This window comes from Phyllostomus discolor, chromosome 3, assembly GCF_004126475.2.
Source record: "Phyllostomus discolor isolate MPI-MPIP mPhyDis1 chromosome 3, mPhyDis1.pri.v3, whole genome shotgun sequence".
NCBI lineage: Eukaryota > Metazoa > Chordata > Mammalia > Chiroptera > Phyllostomidae > Phyllostomus > Phyllostomus discolor.
Window position 1 is genome coordinate 206,836,949 of NC_040905.2, and position 17,948 is coordinate 206,854,896.

General features: G+C 46.1%; 1 protein-coding gene across 4 annotated transcripts in view; it reads right to left on the bottom strand.

Annotated features, from left to right (window-relative positions):
* Positions 1-17,406, bottom strand: part of SCAI (suppressor of cancer cell invasion) — a 102,122-nt gene extending 84,716 nt beyond the window's left edge. For 2 of the 4 annotated variants that reach the window (XR_004902345.1, XM_036022215.1), the window contains exons 1-2: positions 17,230-17,406; positions 16,495-16,539 (exon numbers count right to left, since the gene is read on the bottom strand). Coding sequence is in view for 2 of the 4 variants with exons in the window: in XM_036022215.1 (XP_035878108.1) it covers positions 16,495-16,539; positions 17,230-17,282 (98 nt within the window). In the remaining 2 variants the exon portion in view is untranslated. Of the gene's footprint in view, positions 1-16,494; positions 16,540-17,229 lie in introns of those variants that run through there. The other 2 variants (XM_028516930.2, XM_036022216.1) reach the window with 2 other exon arrangements.
* Between the last annotated feature and the right edge of the window lie 542 nt (positions 17,407-17,948).

The following is a 17,948-nucleotide window of genomic DNA, read 5'->3' on the forward strand; positions in this document are numbered from 1 at the left end:
AAAAAAGAATGGTTGTAGAAGCATGAGTAGGTTTGAAGCATTTGAAGCCAGAAGACATCCACATCAAGAAGTGTTTTCATTTTATTATGGACCTTAATAGAACCTTGTGGACCTTATGTTTTCATTTTATTATGGACCTTAATAGATAAAAATTATCTCCACCAAAGATTTTTTTAATCCAATGGTCCTATTTTGAATTTTTTATTTATGTATTTTTAAAAAGGAGAAAAGAGAAAGAGAGGGTGAGAAACACCAATGTGCAAGAGAAATGTCGATCGCCTGCCTCTTGCACACCCCACCCCCCGCCCCGACTGGGGACCTGGCCTGCAACCCAGGCATGTGCCCTGACTGGGAATCAACCCCGTGACTTTCGGTTTGCAGGTCGGCGCTCAATCCACTGAGCCACACCAGCCAGGGCCAATGGTACTATTTTAGTCTGTTGCAAAAATGTTATAGAGCCAGGCAAAAATAGTGTTTTGTCTTGACTGTGTCACTTCTAGCCGGGCTACTTGACTTTCCTTAGCCTGAGTTTCTCTATTTGTATGTGCGAATAACACCATCTGTCTTCAGATGAAGTAACACATATAAACCTGATCAGCACCCTGGGAATAAGCATCAGCACTCCGGGAATTAGGTTATCCTCCCATGGTCCCCACCTCCCATTTATCATTTACTACTCTACCTTGTAATCAACCTTCACACAAACGATTAAGAATTGATAAAAACACAGAGTGAACACTTAAGAGCCATACATTTTTTTTGCATGTATTCACCAATACATTTAAAGGGCTTGTCAGAAAAAGAAACCAGTGACAACAGGTAATATATGAGACATCACTGCTTAACCCATTCAGTAAATGCCCATTACTATCAAGAAGTCCAAAAACCAGCACCGGCCCATTCCTGGTTTTGAAATTTTTCCATCACCTTCTCCCTAATCCTCTTTTCCAAAGAGGTGTGAAACTTTAAGCCTTGAAAAAATCTAAAACACGTTTATTAATCCCTTAGTCCCTTCAGACCTTCCCAAATCCCCCAGTCCCTAACTTCTTAGAAGTATTTACTCCATGCTTTTAGACCGCAGCCTACTTCCTTATCCTTCCCCCTCTCTGGAGTCATTAGCAGTGCTAACGAACACCGAGACTCTGTGACAGGCACTATTAAACACTTTATGTGCATACATAACTGAAATTTACAACTGCCCTAGGACGCAGACACCTTCGCACATGCAGATACGGACTTACAAAGAGGATGTTCCTTTCCAAAGTCATTCTGAAGTCACTTCTCATTGTCCACACGCACACAACCTTCTCAACCAGAAGGACACGAGAATGGCGTTCTCTAGTAAGTGACATTCTTGTCCAACTTTTGCTGTTTGGTGCCACCCTTTATTTTTTTTTGCAATACCATCCTTGAATAAACATGTAAAAGGACAGTCAATGACATAAAAATCTGTAAGGGAAGGGGACGCAGAATCTGTTTTTCTTCTCTTCAGGGACTAAGAGTGCTCCTGAAGGTAGAAATACACCTTGTTCTTAAAGTTGAGGCAGTTGAATATATACTAGGGTCTCTACTCCAAACTCTGGCAAAGCGCAATACCAGTGCAGTTATCTTCTGCAGTACAACTTAGTAGCTTAAAATAACAATCTCTCATCATGCCTGAGAACCTGGGTAGGGCCTGGCAGGGGCGGTGCTCTGCTGTACGTGGGCAGTCCCCGGGGCAGCATCATGGGGATCCAGAGGATCACGATCCATTTCGGGACGCTCGCTCACACGGCTGGCAGGCTGGCGCTGGGTGTCAGCTGGGGCGGAGGACCAGGAGCTTCAGATTCTCCCTCCCTTAGGCCTCCCCCCTGAGCTCCGCACAGCACGGCCTGGTGGCGAGGTTCCGAAGAGTATGCCAAGAGAGGAAGGTGGGAGGACATGGCCTTCCGGTGACCTAGCCCCGGAAGTCACGTAGTGTTCGCCTGAGCCATGCTCTATTAGTGGCAATGGCTGCATAGGCCTGCCCTGGTTAAGAGATGGGGACAGAGTCCTCACCACCAGATGGGAGGAGTGTGAAGGTCACACTGTTAGTATGCCATGTGGAATGAAAGATGCTGTTGCAGATGTCTTCGGCGAATACAATTTATCACACCAGTGGAATGGTGATGTGTCAGAATATATCGACATTAACTTCTTGTCAATAGTGTTTCCTGGTTTTCATTACATAGACATTGCCTACAAAAAGCAACAAGTGGAGATTGAAAACAATTCCTCCTCCCCTGTGATGAAATGAATTCAGTGGCCTATAAGTCATTATCTTCAGGGCCAAATGATGGAGGAAAGGGGAAGAAAGGACAGTTAGGTACTTTCCAGAATAAAAGAGTGATAAAATATACAGTTAAGTAATAACTCATAAAAGAGTAAACACATTTGAGTTGGAAGAAACTTCTGACATCACTTAGTCTACTACTTTTATTTTAGCAACTGCTAGAAAACTAAACGTTTCTCATTTATCTTTCAGTGAAGGTCAGGGGAACCTTTTTTTTTTTTGAGTAACCCTCTGAATTCTAGAGTACATAAATTTAATTTACTCATTCCCCACTGTTACTGGCAGTAAAAAACGCTTAAAAATGAAAATGCATCAAATACCTTCGGTTACCGAGGTAAGGGAGGAGCTGAGGCACCTGCATCCTGTTTCAGGGCAGGGTTCATGGGCACCGAGAATGACAGAGTACAGAATGGATGTCGGAGTAAAGGTGAGTCAAACCCTGGGGCATGCAGGGATAAAAAAAATAAAGACAGAGAAGGAGTGACTAGAAACCAGCCAAAGCTCTGGGGGTCCCACCAGCAGGCCATGCCACATGCTCTTCAGACACATTCGTGCACAAAAACTCCATCCTTCAGCCCAGTCCCTTTTCCACAGGTTAGAGCTAGAAATGGCACCAGAGAAGGCTAATGCAGTGGTTTCCACGTTTTCAAGTATAAGCATCTCTTTTTTTAAGAGTAATGATTCTGCCCTGACTGGTGTGGCTCAGTGGGCTGGGTGTTCATTACCCGCAAACCAAAAGGTCACTGGTTCAATTCCCGGTCGGGGCTTGTGCCTGGGCTGCGGGCCAAGTCTGCGGGCTGGGGCATGTGACAGCAACCAGTCGATGTTCCTCTCTTTCTCTTTCTCCCTCACTTTCCCTCTTGCTAAAAATAAATAAATTAAAATCTTTTCTTTTTAGTTAAATTCTGTGGACATCTACATGACAACTGTGATTTTATTTCGTGGTTATTGAAAAAAATCAATAATGACAAAAGTACCACAAATTCACTAATACCTCTACAAAATGCTATTGGTAGTTTGTCACAAGGGCATTTCCATGCTACGGTATGTACATGAGACAGTCAATTTAGATAAAATTCTTAGAAAACATTTAAAACATTTCTGCTAATGGTGAACATACGGGTGAACAGAACCGCATTTGAAAAGGCTGAGACGGGCAGGCTGCAAACCGAAGTGTCGCAGGTTCGACTCCCAGTCAGGGCACATGCCTGGGTTGCAGGCCACGGCACCCAGCAACCGCACATTGATGTTTCTCTCTCTCTCCCTCCCTCTCCCTCTCTCTCTCTCTCTCCCTCCCTCCCTTCCCTCTCTAAAAATAAATAAATAAAATCCTAAAAAAAAAAGGCTGAGACAGGATTTTCAGGGGCTCCCTCTCCAGGTGCGTTCGGGGCTTCCGCTGCTCTTGCAGGTGGACTCAACACCTAATCTCTTCCAGCACAGACTCTGTAATTCTCTCATCAGTTATTCAAAGCATCCCCTTCTTTTAAACACATCTTGATGATTTAAAATAGCTCTGTGACAATACAGATGGAATTCTTATTTTATAACAAAGTAAGAATCTCCCTGACCTGTGTGGCTCAGTGGGTTGGGCACTGGCCCCAAAACAGAAGGGTCGTCATTTTGATTCCCAGTCCAGGCACACGCCTGGGTTGCAGGTTTGGTCCCCGGTCGGGGCACAAAAGAGAGGCAACTGATCAATGTTTCTCTCCCTCTTTCTCCCTGTCTTCCCCTCACTTTAAAAATAAATATATAAAATCTTTTTTTAAGTAAGAATCTTCTTACTTGTTGATGACAATTTTATTTTCACCAGCCAGGAGTTACCTCAATAGGTAAATGGCTTGTTCACATACTGTTAGAAAGAAGGGTAATGGTGACTATTCTAAATCTAAAATCCTTGTTTTTGGCAGTTGCTCTCTGAAAATCCGCATGGGATCACTCCATACTGTGGAAATTATCACAATAGTTTAAAAGTTCCGATGGTCACTCTGCAGGCTTTGGGGAAACCATGTGTAAGTGCCTTTAACAGGGGCCCACGCAGAGAAGAACCCCCAGGACACTGCCGAACAGGCAGAGACCCTCCCATGGCCCGGGGGCCACATGGCGGGGCTCAGCAGAAAGAATCCCGGCTGCAAAACAAGAATACAGACTGGTGTCTAGCCTCACCATGAAGTGTCTCCAAAACAGCTGCCAAGTTCATGACAACACCAATACCTCTCCTTTTGCTTAGCTGGGGGTGACGATGGCCGTTTCACGGCGGCCTGCAGCCTCGAAGGGAGCCGACAGCCAGCAGTGCACAACTATGGCGGGTGTAAGAGCACTTTGGAAAAGCACGGAGGAAACACAGGCCGTAAAAAAGACCAGACTCATGCATCAGTCAGGGTTCTACTGAGAAACAGCACAACACAAGCGTGTGTGCTCGTGTGTGCAGAGAGAGAAGAAGGAACTGGCTCCCGCGATGAAGGAGACAGAGAGGTGCCAAGTTCTACAAGCCGGAGACCCACCAGAGCGGACGGCGTCATCCCAGCCCGAGTCTGAAGGCGGAAAACCAGCAGAGCTGATGGTGTGCGTCCCGGTCTAAGAGCCAGTGGGCTTGAGACCAGGAACAGCAGTTTTAGCTCAAGCCCAAAGGCGCTTTAGAGACTGATATCCCAACCCAAGCAGTCAGACGGGCGCAGTCCCCTCATACAGCAGTCCTTCTGTTCTTCTCGGGTCTCATGGGACGGGACGAGCCCCTCCCTCCCCCCGACACACACACACACACACACACACACACACACACACGGGGAGGGCAACCTGCCTCACTCAGTGCATGGACTGAAACGTTACTCACATCTAGCACACCCTCACGGACACAGCCAGAATAACGTGTGACCAAAAGTCTGAGCACCCTGTGGCCCAATCAAGCTGGCACATAAAATTAGTTACCACAGCTTACTTGAATCTGATTTGCCCATTCTTCCCAGAGAGCCCAGCAGGGGTTGGAAAGGAGTTTAAAACCTGGGGATGGTACCGGGCAGAGGAAAACCGACTCCTCCCTGGGCAACTACCTTTTGGCTCTTCCCCTAATAAGCAGGAATGTGGGCAAGGGGACGTGTTCTGTGGGACAAAACACCAGGGAGGGAGCAATGACTCTGAAGACGAAGAGCGAATGGCCAGAGACTCAGTTACTAGGACAGGCACACGTCGCTGCCTGAAGCTACGAGTCAATCGCCCTTCAATGCCTTTAATAAAAAGATAGCTGTTTCCCCAACATGCAAATATGTACAAACACGTGCACACACAACAGCCCATCAGAGAACTAACTATCCAGGAGAAAAGGCTTAGCCAGAGATTGAACCCGTTGGGTATAATGGAGCCAGTGCCAGGAGAAAGGAGACTCTCAAAAAAAAAAAACAAAAAACATCACAGGCTCATATAACTCAGCGCTGGATAAGTGAAGCCTCCGGCCAGGGCTGCAGCCACCTCCAGGCTCAGCCAACGTAGGCTCCCCTTCCCAGCTCACTCCTGTGGCCGCTGGCAGGTCTGGCTTCCTTACCATGTCGCCCGCCCACAGGCTGCCCCAGTGTCTTCACAACCAGGCCACTGGCTCCCCTCTGCACAGGGCTGCCTCGCATCACCAGCCTCCCCCAGCCAGAGCAAGGGATTCAGGAGAGACTGAGAAAGACTCCACTGGAGACGGAAGCCAGAGTCACCTTCTCACCTGATCCGGGAAGTGACCTCTCATCACCTCTGCTAAGCCCAGACCACACTCAAGGGCACGAAGGCCAAACTCCATCTTTCAGAGAACAGAGAATCAAAGAATTTGTGAGCAGATCTTTAAAACCACCACAGGGACTAAAGGAATGACTGGGGGGAAATATAGCCGGATAAGTTACTGAGACATCAACGGATGTTTTCTTCCCACTGCCTTCCCCAGTCCCCAGGAAGACAGCACATGACTCAGGGGAGGTTTGTGTTTGTTTTCCAAAAATACGGACTCCTTGAGGAGGCTACCCTGAGGGAAGGGTGAAAAGGCAGTGCCTTTGAGGACAGCAAGGTAGAGACAAGAAAAAAAAAGGGGTGATTTACCTGGGGAGGAGGAAGAGTCTCGGGGCCTGCAACCCCACTCCCTGGCAGGTTCTAGAACAACGGCAAGTCCGTGGAGGGGAATGGGGTGCGCCATACCTAGAAGAGCGGAAACCTCTACACCAGGATCCCCGTAACCGGCAAGGACTCCTGAGCCTGAAACCGGCTACAACCACCAGAGACACCGAACACTGAGGAACCACATCCTCTCTGATGACACACTTACCAGCCTCGGCCACAGCGGCCTGCAAACTGACCTTCCGCACAAGCCTCTGGGATACCTGCACAGCCCTCAGGAGGGGTAGATGCCTCTTCTTAATCACTGAGATTAAAGTGCTCATCAGTTTGGTTTGGTGGAATTGGGGTGGGGGGTCCCCACAGTTCGATTTCATCTCATTTGAAGAAAATGAATATTGTAACATTTCTTGGTTACCTGATTTTGTGAAGTAAGATTCATACTTACCACATGGTCAGTTAATGTACTAATTTATGGATAGCTTTTATAACTCATTAATCTTGGTAATTTCAAAGAAAATTCCAAGCAAGTTGTTCCCTCAAAACATTATGATCATTCCATCAGTAATATATTTCCCCCAAATTTTTCCAGGCTATATTCCCATAATGTATAGAATATTAAACAAGTGGTTTTATATCCAAAAAATCCTGGCCTCACAGGAAAGCCATTCACTTAGGTTAGGGACCCACAATTTCCATAAAAAAGAAAATAATCAATTCTACCACTCTAGTCACTTGATCTCTCAATAGATCAGCATTGAGAGCTCACCTGTGATAATCAGCATTACAGATCACCTGTGTTTCAGGATGTTAACCTAAAATGTAACTCCCCACAGTGTGCTACTCAACTTCTATCAAAAAAAATCCAAGTGGAAAAAATTACATTGATGGAGGATTATTGAAGAACACAGTAACGTATACAATCCATTCTTCTGAATTTGTCACTTTCATAACTACTTTTAGGCTATACTTTTAGGATATTCTAATTGAGAACAAGGATTCTACAGGGTGGGGCAAAAGTAGGTTTATAGTTGTTTTTATGGAAAATAACAATCAATAAATAATAATACAGGAATTCTGGGTTTTGCACACTCACAACTGTAAACCTACTTTTGCCCAGCCTGCAGAATCCTTGTTTTCAGCTAGAACCTCAGGATGAAAACATACAGTAAGAAGCAGAGTGACGCCAGAACAGGTCTCCCTGGAGAACAGCACATTCTAGGTCTGAGTCAAACACATACAAGACGGGCCTGGAACACCCGGTCCAACCAGGAAGCGAGGGAGCTCTCCGAGTCTACCACAGTCCTGCCCAAGGACCGGGAGCCAATTTAAAGAGGTCCCCACGGGGCAAAGTAGGCGGGGTAAACAGTTCAGGTTCACTGCCATGTTCTCAGTTTGTCTACATTCACATTTTCCATATTAAAAATATACAGGCAAACAGAAAGCAGAAGGGATGCCTTAGAGGCTAGTCCGCCTAATCTTCTCCTGGCTGCTCCCAGCATCCCACCCTCCCGGGGGCCCCTGAGTTAGTCCCAAGGCACCCCTGGGCTCTGTTTGAACACACCGGAAAATCACTGCTTGAGCTAGTCCAGATCTATTCCAGAATAAAATCTTACATGGAAATGCTAAACACTTTGACCACGCTATCTCGGGCCCCACAGACTCTGCTTTCACAGAACTGAATGTTGGCATCGCGCCCTAGGTTTTCACTGACACCTGCTTTGCCAAACCCACTGCATTTCTGTAGGGAGGCTGCTGAAGCAAATATCATCACAAAGAAACTGTAAATAGTGGATATGCCTGTGTTTCAGTGTGAACTGGAAAACCTGCCTCTGGTTTTCTGAGTAACGACTTCCAGAATCTCAGCTTCCGACCAGACCAGAGAGATCTACCTCCCGGAGATGAACACTGCTTGTCTGATGACTACTGACAACTGCAGTGGACAGATAACACAGCAAAGAAAGAGGGAACATCCAAGAGATAGAAAGCAGTTTGGTAGACAGTCTGTCCAGAAAAAGCCCAGCCATCGTTAATATAATGAGGATAGTTCGCACGGCATCGATGTAACGTGGCAGCCAAGGAGAGTGGACTGCAATGCCCGTGCGTGAGCAATGACAGCTTCACTGTACTAGTCAGTGGGGGTGGTAGATGCCACTGAGTGAGCATGTGTACTGTGTGGCTGTCACATTCAAAATGACTGAGCAAGTAGAGCAATGAATCTGTATCAAATTTTGCATTAACCTTGAAGAAACCTCCGCAGAAACTATTCAGATGCTTCAGAAGGCCACAGCTATGGGCAACTGGTGATTGGCAGCTTCGCCACAACAATGAGCCTGCTCACACATCACGACTCATGCAGAGTGTTTTGGTGAAACATCAAATCACCCAGGTGACTCAGCCCCACTACAGCCCAGATTTGGTGCCCTGAGACATCTGACTTTTCCTAAAACTAAAATCACCTTTGAAAGGGAAGAGATTTCAGACCGTCAGTGAGGTTCAGGAAAATACGATGGGGCAGCCAGAGAACTGTGTGAGGTCCCAAGGTGCATTCTTTGAAGGGTACTAAAGTGTCATTGTCCTGTGCACAATGCTTCTTGTATCTTGTATCTTCTTCAATAAATGTCTCTAGTTTTCATATTACATGCTGGATACCTCCCGGACAGACCTCGTACTTCCACCCAATGTTACTGTACCATTCTACTGCCTTCTTCACATCTCACTTAACATGGTCTCCTAGGGTGTTGTTTTTTTTTCAGGTTATTTCATTCATTTTCATCACTTGGACCACCGAGTCTTTGCTTTTGACCTCTAAATCCATACCTCACGCTCCAGACCCACGTCCTCAGCTGCCTGGTTAGAGAGGGTACACTGAAGCACTTTACACTCCACACAGCCAGTCAACTCAGGCTTAGCCCTCCAAACTTGCTCCTCTTGTATCTGCTACCTCAATTAAAAGTGTTCCCATTCAAACTAGTATTCAAGCTAAAAGCTCCTCAAGATACGGTGAAGAAAAAGGAAAGGTGGCCCACAGACTGGGGACAATACCTGCAAAACACTTACCTGATAAAGAACTGGTTGGCAGAATACATAAAAAACTCTTATAACTATATAAGAAGATGACTGATAAAAATGTGGGTAAACTCCCTGGCTAGGCAGCTCAGTTGGTTAGAGCACTGTTCTGGCACACTGAGCTTGCAGGTCCGATCTCCACTCAGGGCACAAACAAGAATCAGCCAATGAATGCACGAATGGGTGGAACAACAAGTCTCTCTCTCTCTTTCTCTTTCTATTTTCTGTCTCTTTCTCTCTCAAAATAAACAAATAAAATTTAAAAAAAAATTTTAAGTAGGTAAAAGACTTGAACATAAAATTCACAAAAGAAGTTACAAGTGGTTATGAGTGGTTAATAAATACACGAAAAGATACTCAAAATCATTAGTCATTCGGGAAAAGCAATTTAAAAACATAATGATAGCTCTGACTGGTATGGCTCAGCGGGTTGGGCATCGTCCTGCGAGGTGAAAGGTTGCTGGTTCGATTCCGGGTCAGGGCACATGCCTGGGGTGTGGGCCAGGTCCCCAGTTGAGGGTGTGCGAGAGGCAACTGATCAATGTTGCTCTCTCTCCTTCTCCCTCCCTTCCCCTCTCTCTAAAAATAAATGTTTTTTTTTAAATAAAGAAAGAAAAAATGACAATATCAAGTATTGACGAGGATATGGAGCCAATGGAATCCCATACCTTGCTGGTGGGTATGCAAAATGGTACAGCCACTGTGGAACCGCTGGGCAACCTCTTAAAAAGCTAACTAACCATCCACTTGCAGTAAGACACGGCAGAGTCATTCCTAGGCGTTACCCAAGAGAAATGAAAACGCACATCTGCACAGAGCCTTTGCTCAGGCGCTCACAACAGCGGCAGTCACGCCAGCCAAAAACTAGAAACACGGCAAACATCCATCCACTGGCGAGGGGATGAACAATGGTGGAAAAACCGTACAATGAGATGTTCCTCACAAATAAAAAGAAATTAACTACAATTATACATAATAATATGGATGAATCTCAAAAGCATTATGTCAAGTAGAAGCTACACACAAAAGACTATAGAATGAACGGTTCACTCACATGAAATTTCAGAAAAGACAAAACTTTTACTGACAGAGTAAGAGATCAGTGGTTGCCAGAACCATGACTGCAAGGGAACATGAGCAAATTTGGGGGAGGGGGCATGTCCCATTTCACAATTGCAGTGGGTGGTCACAAAACTGGATACATTTGTCAAAAGTCATCACACTGTATATGTAACCCTGGTGAATTTCATTATTGTGCAAATAATACATCGATAAGCTGATTTTTACAAAGACTGGAAGAAAAGGCCAAATAAAAGTAATTAAACCAATGACAGTCTCAGCTATCATTTGCTGAGTCCTTCATGGATGTCAGGTAACTGTATCATGTACTTTACAATCATTGTTTCCTGGAATCCTCTCAATGAGCCATTCACTGACTCAGCCAACGAAGACTCACTGAGAACCTATTATACAGGGTGGAGCAAAAGTAAGCTTACAGTTGTCTGTATGGGAAATAACACAACAATTCATAAATACTAATCCAAGAACAAACTCTGCATTTCACATACTCACAACTGTAGACCTACTTCCGCCCCACCCTGGATGTGAGGGGCTATTCTAGATGCTGGGAATAGAATAGTCAAGCAAACAGACAAAGACCTCTGCTCTCACACAGTGTACATACTGTCAGAGGAAAGGAATAACCCTACAAGGTAGACCCACTGTCATTACCTGCGTTTTGCAAGCAAGCAAGCAGGCTCAGAGCTTAAGCACTTTGCTCAGGAGCCCAAAGCTAGTATTTGCAAGACCTGGGACTCAGACTCGAGTCCTGGACTTCCCAACCTCAGCACCGCTGACAACCGGAAGTGGAAAATTCCTAGACGTGCAAAGCTGGCCTGTGTATTATAGGTGTTTAGCAACATCCCTGTTCTCTCTACCCGCTAGCTGCCCCCAGGGCTAACAACTAAAAATGTCTCCAGACATTGCCCAATGCCCTGTGGAAGGCAAAATCGCCCCTAGTTGAAAACCATCTCTTAAGCTCTAAAAACTGACATCACAGCCCAAGCTTTTAAAAACACCATTCTTGCCCTGGTTGGTGTGGCTCAGTGGACCAACTGCAAAGCAAGGGGTCACTGGTTCGATTCCCAATCTGGGGGGTGTGTGCCTGGGTTCCTCGTGGGGGGGCACGTGAAAGGTGGCCGGCACACATTGATGTTTTCTCTCCCTTTCTTTCTTTCTCCCTCCCTTCCCCTCTCTCTAAAAATAGATAATAAAATCTTTAAAAATAAAAACACCATTCTTTCCACACCTGAGACCACTGTGGTTCAGATCCTGAACTCACCTCACCGAAGACCTAGTCCTGTGTCAGTCCACACCCAGGCTCCACCCAGCCTTTTCCAGAGCCACAGGGCTGCCGGCTGCCGCAAACAACTTTCCAAGCCTTCGGGCTTGGGCTTCGAGGAAGTGTGTCTGGAAACCGCCCTCACAACCAGCACACAGAATGACTAGGAACCCTTTGCAAATACACAGTCATTATAATGTCTCACGTCCTTGTGTCTCTCTTCCCCACAAATATATGAGCTTTGGCCCCCCCGGCAGGGGCCCAGTCTCACTCATGTCTGTATCTCTAGTATCCAGGACTAAAAAGCATCTGAGTGTTTTGTAATTCAAACCAATTACGCATACCATCAAAATGCCTGGATCCTTTGCTTTAAATACATCTCACACACACAACCCAAATCACCAAGTTTTCTATTCTTTACTTTTTTGAGGAGAGAGGGGAAGGGAGGGAGAAAAAGAGGGAGAGACACATCAACATGAGAGAGAAGTACCAGTCAGTTGCCTCTTGTACGCACCCCGGCCGGGGTCCAAACCTGCCACCCAGGCACGTGCCCTGACCAGGAATAGAACCAGTGACCCTTCACCTTGTGGTACAATGCCCAGCCAACTGAGCCACGCTGGTCGGGACATACAATAAAGTTTTAATTAATGTTAACCCTACCCAAACAAGTGGGTCTTATTCCAAACAGGATCTGAAAGGATCCTGTAACTCATAACCCAAATTTTTATTAACTTCAATATTGAAGTCTTCAGAATTTTCCAAAACCACCCTGAGATGAAGTTTCCTAATCTTTAAATTCCTTTCAGTCTAGCAGTTTATCAAGGATATTAAATATTATCACATCATTTTGGACCACCAAAGCCCCATCCCACACTAACTCCCTCTTGCCACCAATTCATTTATTAGTTCATTAGTTTTATTAAGTATCCCTTCAGTACTACAGATACAAAAAGGGAGACAAGGAAATAAAAGTTTTAGTGGGGGAAAAAAAAGACACACACACAAAAAGAATAACAGTAGGGTATGAGATGCTTGCTTATCTCAAATCATCCTGGTCTTTCTTTAATTGTATTATAGTTTGGTCAGTACTAGGAAGGTTCTCAAAAGATAACGCAGCTGTAACAAATGTTTATCAAAAAGAAGGACTTAACGGCAACTATTCTAAAATAAAAATCAAGCTTTTGGCAACTATTTTCCAAAATGTAGCAGGATACACAGTGTAACAGTCAACAGCTCTCCACAGCAGGCCAACTCTGAGGGATACTTAAGGCTACATTCAACAATTAATGCATCTGAAGTGCCCACCAGGAAGTTCTATCCCTCGATGTTGAGAATTTTTATGGCCACAGTATGCCACTGCTGGTAACAGCTGTACAACTCCTGGCTATAGTCATGACATCCCCTGAATCTATAAACCGTCCTTAGGGCCATAAATGGCCATTTTGTTTTCTATTTTTAGAGCAGTCCCAAAACCGTTTTCTGAAACCAATCTTGGTCTTGCCCACAGCACCTCTTTAGAGATGTACGCTGGCTGTCCGTCCATTCAGGCCAAAATCCTGACTTGATCAGGATGTGACTTCAATCAGACAGGCAGTCAGAATACACGACCTCACGATTCTTGACTGAGAATAGAAGCTTAAGCTCACTGCTGCCCAATGGTTACCAAAATTTGGTGACGAGGAGTAATAATATTCACGGAGGACTTATTCACTCAGTCATTCAGTCCACAGCCTCCTAAAGGCCGGGCACTATTCTAGGTGCTGGGGATAAGCGAGTGTCCCCGCGGCTCAAACATTCCTCTTCGTCTCTGAGCTGGGCTCAACCATCGGGGAGCTGTGTACCTAAACCACACTGCTTTGGCTCTTTGAGGATGTCCTGTTCCCTGGCATTACCTGAGTCTGGAAGGAGAAGCATTATAAGAAGCAACCTGAAAAAACTCACTACTGTGCTTACCACTGGGATTTTCTTTCCCACAAAACCAGTGTTCCCACTCTGGAGACCAGCGGGAGAGATGTCCCTCAGACCTAACCGTCAAAACAAGCCACGCTTCTCCTGAACGACCTGTGTTAGACATTACAGGCACCGCGACTCTGGAGGCTGAGCTTTGCATTCTTCTTTGCTTTACTCTAGGACACCCGGAGCCAAATACGGAGCCCGCCTTCAGGAGCTGTGCAGTACTTTCTAGCCTGTACACTAACTTGTCCACTGGTTTAATCTCATTATTCTTCCCCCATTTCTTCTTTGCCTTCATATCTATATGATCAATCCTTTGGACAATATAGATTTTAAAAAGAGGTGGAAAATAAAAGGCATTTGATGGGTGCTTTTTAGTCTAAAATGTATTACGTATTTTCTATACGCCAGGCACTGTAGTAGGCATTTGACAACTCTGTAAGGGGTGAACTATTATTATTTCTATTACACAGGTGGGGAAACTAGGGCTCAGGGAGGTTTATTAACTTGCATATAATTTCACAGCTTGCCTCTGAGAGAGCTAAAATTCAAATTCAACCCGAACCACTACATCTAGGTGTTTGTAAAGGCTATCATGGGAGCAAATAAGGCAGAGCAGAGGAAAGAGAAGGAGAGAATGGGGGGAGTCAGCACAGAGGATTTGACATTTGAGCTAAGTCTTAAAGGAGGGAGCTTGCCAAGGAAGGAGGAGGAAGTATTCCAGGAAAAAAAAAAAAAGAAAAAGTGTGAAAAAACCCAGAGCAAAGAGAGAACATAAGTTCTGGGAATGGCAAACAGAACACTGAGTTACATTCAGCAATGAATTCATCATGAAGGATTCACCAGAAAGTTAAGTCATTTCACACCAGACATTTAATAGATCCGTTATTGAGAACTTCCATGGCTATCATACCAAACTGTGGCTCGAAACATAGGGAGGAGTGAAATAAAGGCAGGCTCTTTTTTATGATTAGGCTGAAAGTCTGAATTACGTTCCATAAGCAATGGGAAAACAGAAAAAATCTTAAGCATGAGAATGACAAGATCAACTTGTACAGTATGGTGAATAAATTACAGAACTGAGGTTGGGACACCAGTCAGGCTACTACAAGAGTCTGGCGGTGGCGTAATGAGAGTTAAACAAGGGCTGTCAAACACAAATACAATGCAAGCCACATATGTAAATGTTCATTTTCCAGTAGCTATTTAGAAGAAGTGAAAATAATTTTAATACTTTTATTTAATCCGATATACCTAAAATATTATACCAGCATGGAATCAATATAAAAATCAGTAATGAGCCCTGGCTGGTGTGGCTCAGTGGATTGAGCACAGGCTGCGAACCAAGGGGTAGCCGGTTCGATTCCCAGTCAGGGCACATGCCTGGGTTGCAGGTCAGGTCCCCAGTACAGGGTGCGCGAGAGGCAACCCCACATTAATGTTAAGAAAAAAAGAAAAAAAATAGTAATGAGAAATTTTACATTCATTTTTTGTACTAACCTGAAATCTGGTGTGTATTTTATACTTAGAGCACCCCTCATTTTGGACATTGAGTTTCCACTGGAGATACTTGATCTGTACTTAAATTTCATAAATTTTACAGATGAAAAGGTAGACTCACATACCCAAGTTGGTCCGAACACACGGAACCATTTTTCAGTAACACGTCGTATTGGTGTTTGGATTTAAATGATGATTAACGACAGTACAATCTCAGTTCTTGAGTCATGCTAGCCACATTTTGAGTGCCCAACAGCCAGATATGGTCACCACATGAAACAGTCCAGGCCTGACGAGAGACAAAGGGACTTTGGCTGTCGGCCTCTCCACAATCAGCATTTTCACATCTACCTGCTATGGAGGTTTTCTGTGTACGAACATCAATAACTTACCAAGTACTGACTACGGCAGTAGTCCTGGTCACATCCTCGCTATTACAGCTTACTTTCTCTAGGCCAGAGCCTACATCTGTGAAAAAGGAAATCTTCTAATGACGACACAGAATTGCTATATGGTACCTGAGATGCTGAATGCACTCAAAAATGCTTGTGGAGTGGACATAGGCTCTTTTTTCCCTCCAGAAATAACTCACTTGTTTGCAGACGATGTAAGCCCTTTTTTCTATTTCCCTATGATTCAAATGTTTACTAGACTCTATGTACAATGAAAAAAAGAAAAAGCGATAAGAAAACCTATTTTCAATTGGCTATTTATTAGAGACATTATAGTCGAGTGGACAAGAGCTTAAGGTCTGGAGTCAGACCACCTAGATTCAAATCCTGCTTCTGTCATTTATGGGATATGCAACCCTGAGTAAATACTTGGCCTCTCTGTTCCTCAGTTCCCTCCTCTGCAAAACAGTGAAAACGGTACATGCTTCCTTAGGGTGTTTCATGGATTACAAAAAAATAACACATACAAAGCACTTGTGCACAGTATGTGGCACAGAGTAGATGGTCAATAAACATTCGCTTTTAAACAGAGCTGAGGGAGAAGCTGAAATTATGGCTAAAGTCAAAAACTAGGATTTCTCCATTTTCCACATCTCTCCCATATAATCTTAGATTATCCCCTCCCCCCCCCCCATCAAAAAAGAAGTCCTGCAGATAGTTATATTCGTTAGGAAACGGGGTAAGTAAAAGGCTTCACCTACGGACAGGGTGTAATTATACATTATGGCACAGGTGTTGCCAAGCAAATGGAGAAACACGAATCAAAATAGGAAGGCATTTTGCCTTACCTGCTTTTCCGTTTTCGAGGTGGTTTCTCCACTGTGCCAGTCAGTCTGTAGACCAAAGCAGAGAAGATGGTAACTAAAAGTGACATACAAGAACACGTCCCCGGGCCCTACTCTGCCAGTCAATAACTCAACGTACCACCCTGTAGGACTATAGGCTCGCTAAACCTATACCCGACCTTCCAGATGCCTAGACTGTTTCCCCTATCTGCCAACACCAAGCAACGCTGGGTCCCACTGTTCCCTTGATGTCTGCTTAGTCCAAACCCTGCTCTACCTCCAAATCTCCCATTCCATCCTTGGCTCTAATTCGTCACAGCCCAGCTCCCCAAAACCACCCACCGCCACCTACTCATTGTCTGCCTCGTCACCCCCGTACGTCCCTCCGGCCTCCCCTTTCCCGTGCCCACCCCCTGGCGAGCTTGCACTACCCCTCCGAGCCCCGCCCCTCCGGGCTCCGCGCCCCCCGCATTCCACGGCCCCTCCAAGAGGAGCGCGCGCCCTGCCCCTCCTGGCCCAGTGCCCCCAGCCTCACCCCTTGGCGCCCCCTCCCGCCCATGCCCCTCCTGCCTCGAGGATGCGATCGTCGCCCATCCCGCCCCGCCGCCCTAGGCAGTCCCCGAATCCTTCCAACCTAAACCCCCCTTCCAGCCTCTGCGCCCCGAATGCTTCACGGCCCCAAGCCGCTATCCCTCGGCCCGCTCCCGCGCCCCATCCCCAACCCAGTCCCCGCCCCACCTGGGGGCCAGGCGACTCCGCGGCTGCTGGGGCTGCCGGGCTCCTCTGACCATCCGGCTCCTGCTCCGCCGCGGGAGCTGCTCCGGCGGCCGCAGGGCTCGCTCGGGAAGCTGAGGCGGCGGAGGATGGAGTAGGCGGAGAGGCGGGAGGAGGGCCTCGCGCCTCTGCCAGGCTTGCCGCGGGGCCCGCCTCCCCCGCTCCTCTCCTCAGCTCCTATTGGTTGTAGCTGTACGGTACCCGAAAGCCTGGTGGCCGATTGGGCGCTCCGGCCGTCACGTCCCACCACCTAGAGTTTGGTTGAGACTGCAGGTGGCGGCAGAGGTGCCTTAGAGACGGCTGGCAGGGCCAGGGAGACCTGAGCGCCACCGTGCGTCAGAAAGTAGAAACTGCACCTTTGGCGCCAGACACCTGCAGGCAGGTTCAGCTCGCTAGGCGTCCTGCATCCCACACACCTGCTGGCGCCCCCGTACACTGCACCACGCCAGGACTAAAAGCCAATCACCGGAATTACCCAAACTCCTTCTGGCAGACGCAACAGTGAGGCAACTCTCCAAAATAAGCTTCATTTTGAACCACCTCCTTGTATGCGGCTCATCTCGACATCAGCGATTTTCAACTGGTGTGCTGCAAGAATTTTGAAAACATGCAATACCTGACTATTAAGTCAGGGGCATTGACCTTTCTTACCCTAAATGGTCAAATTAAAAAATGACAACAGC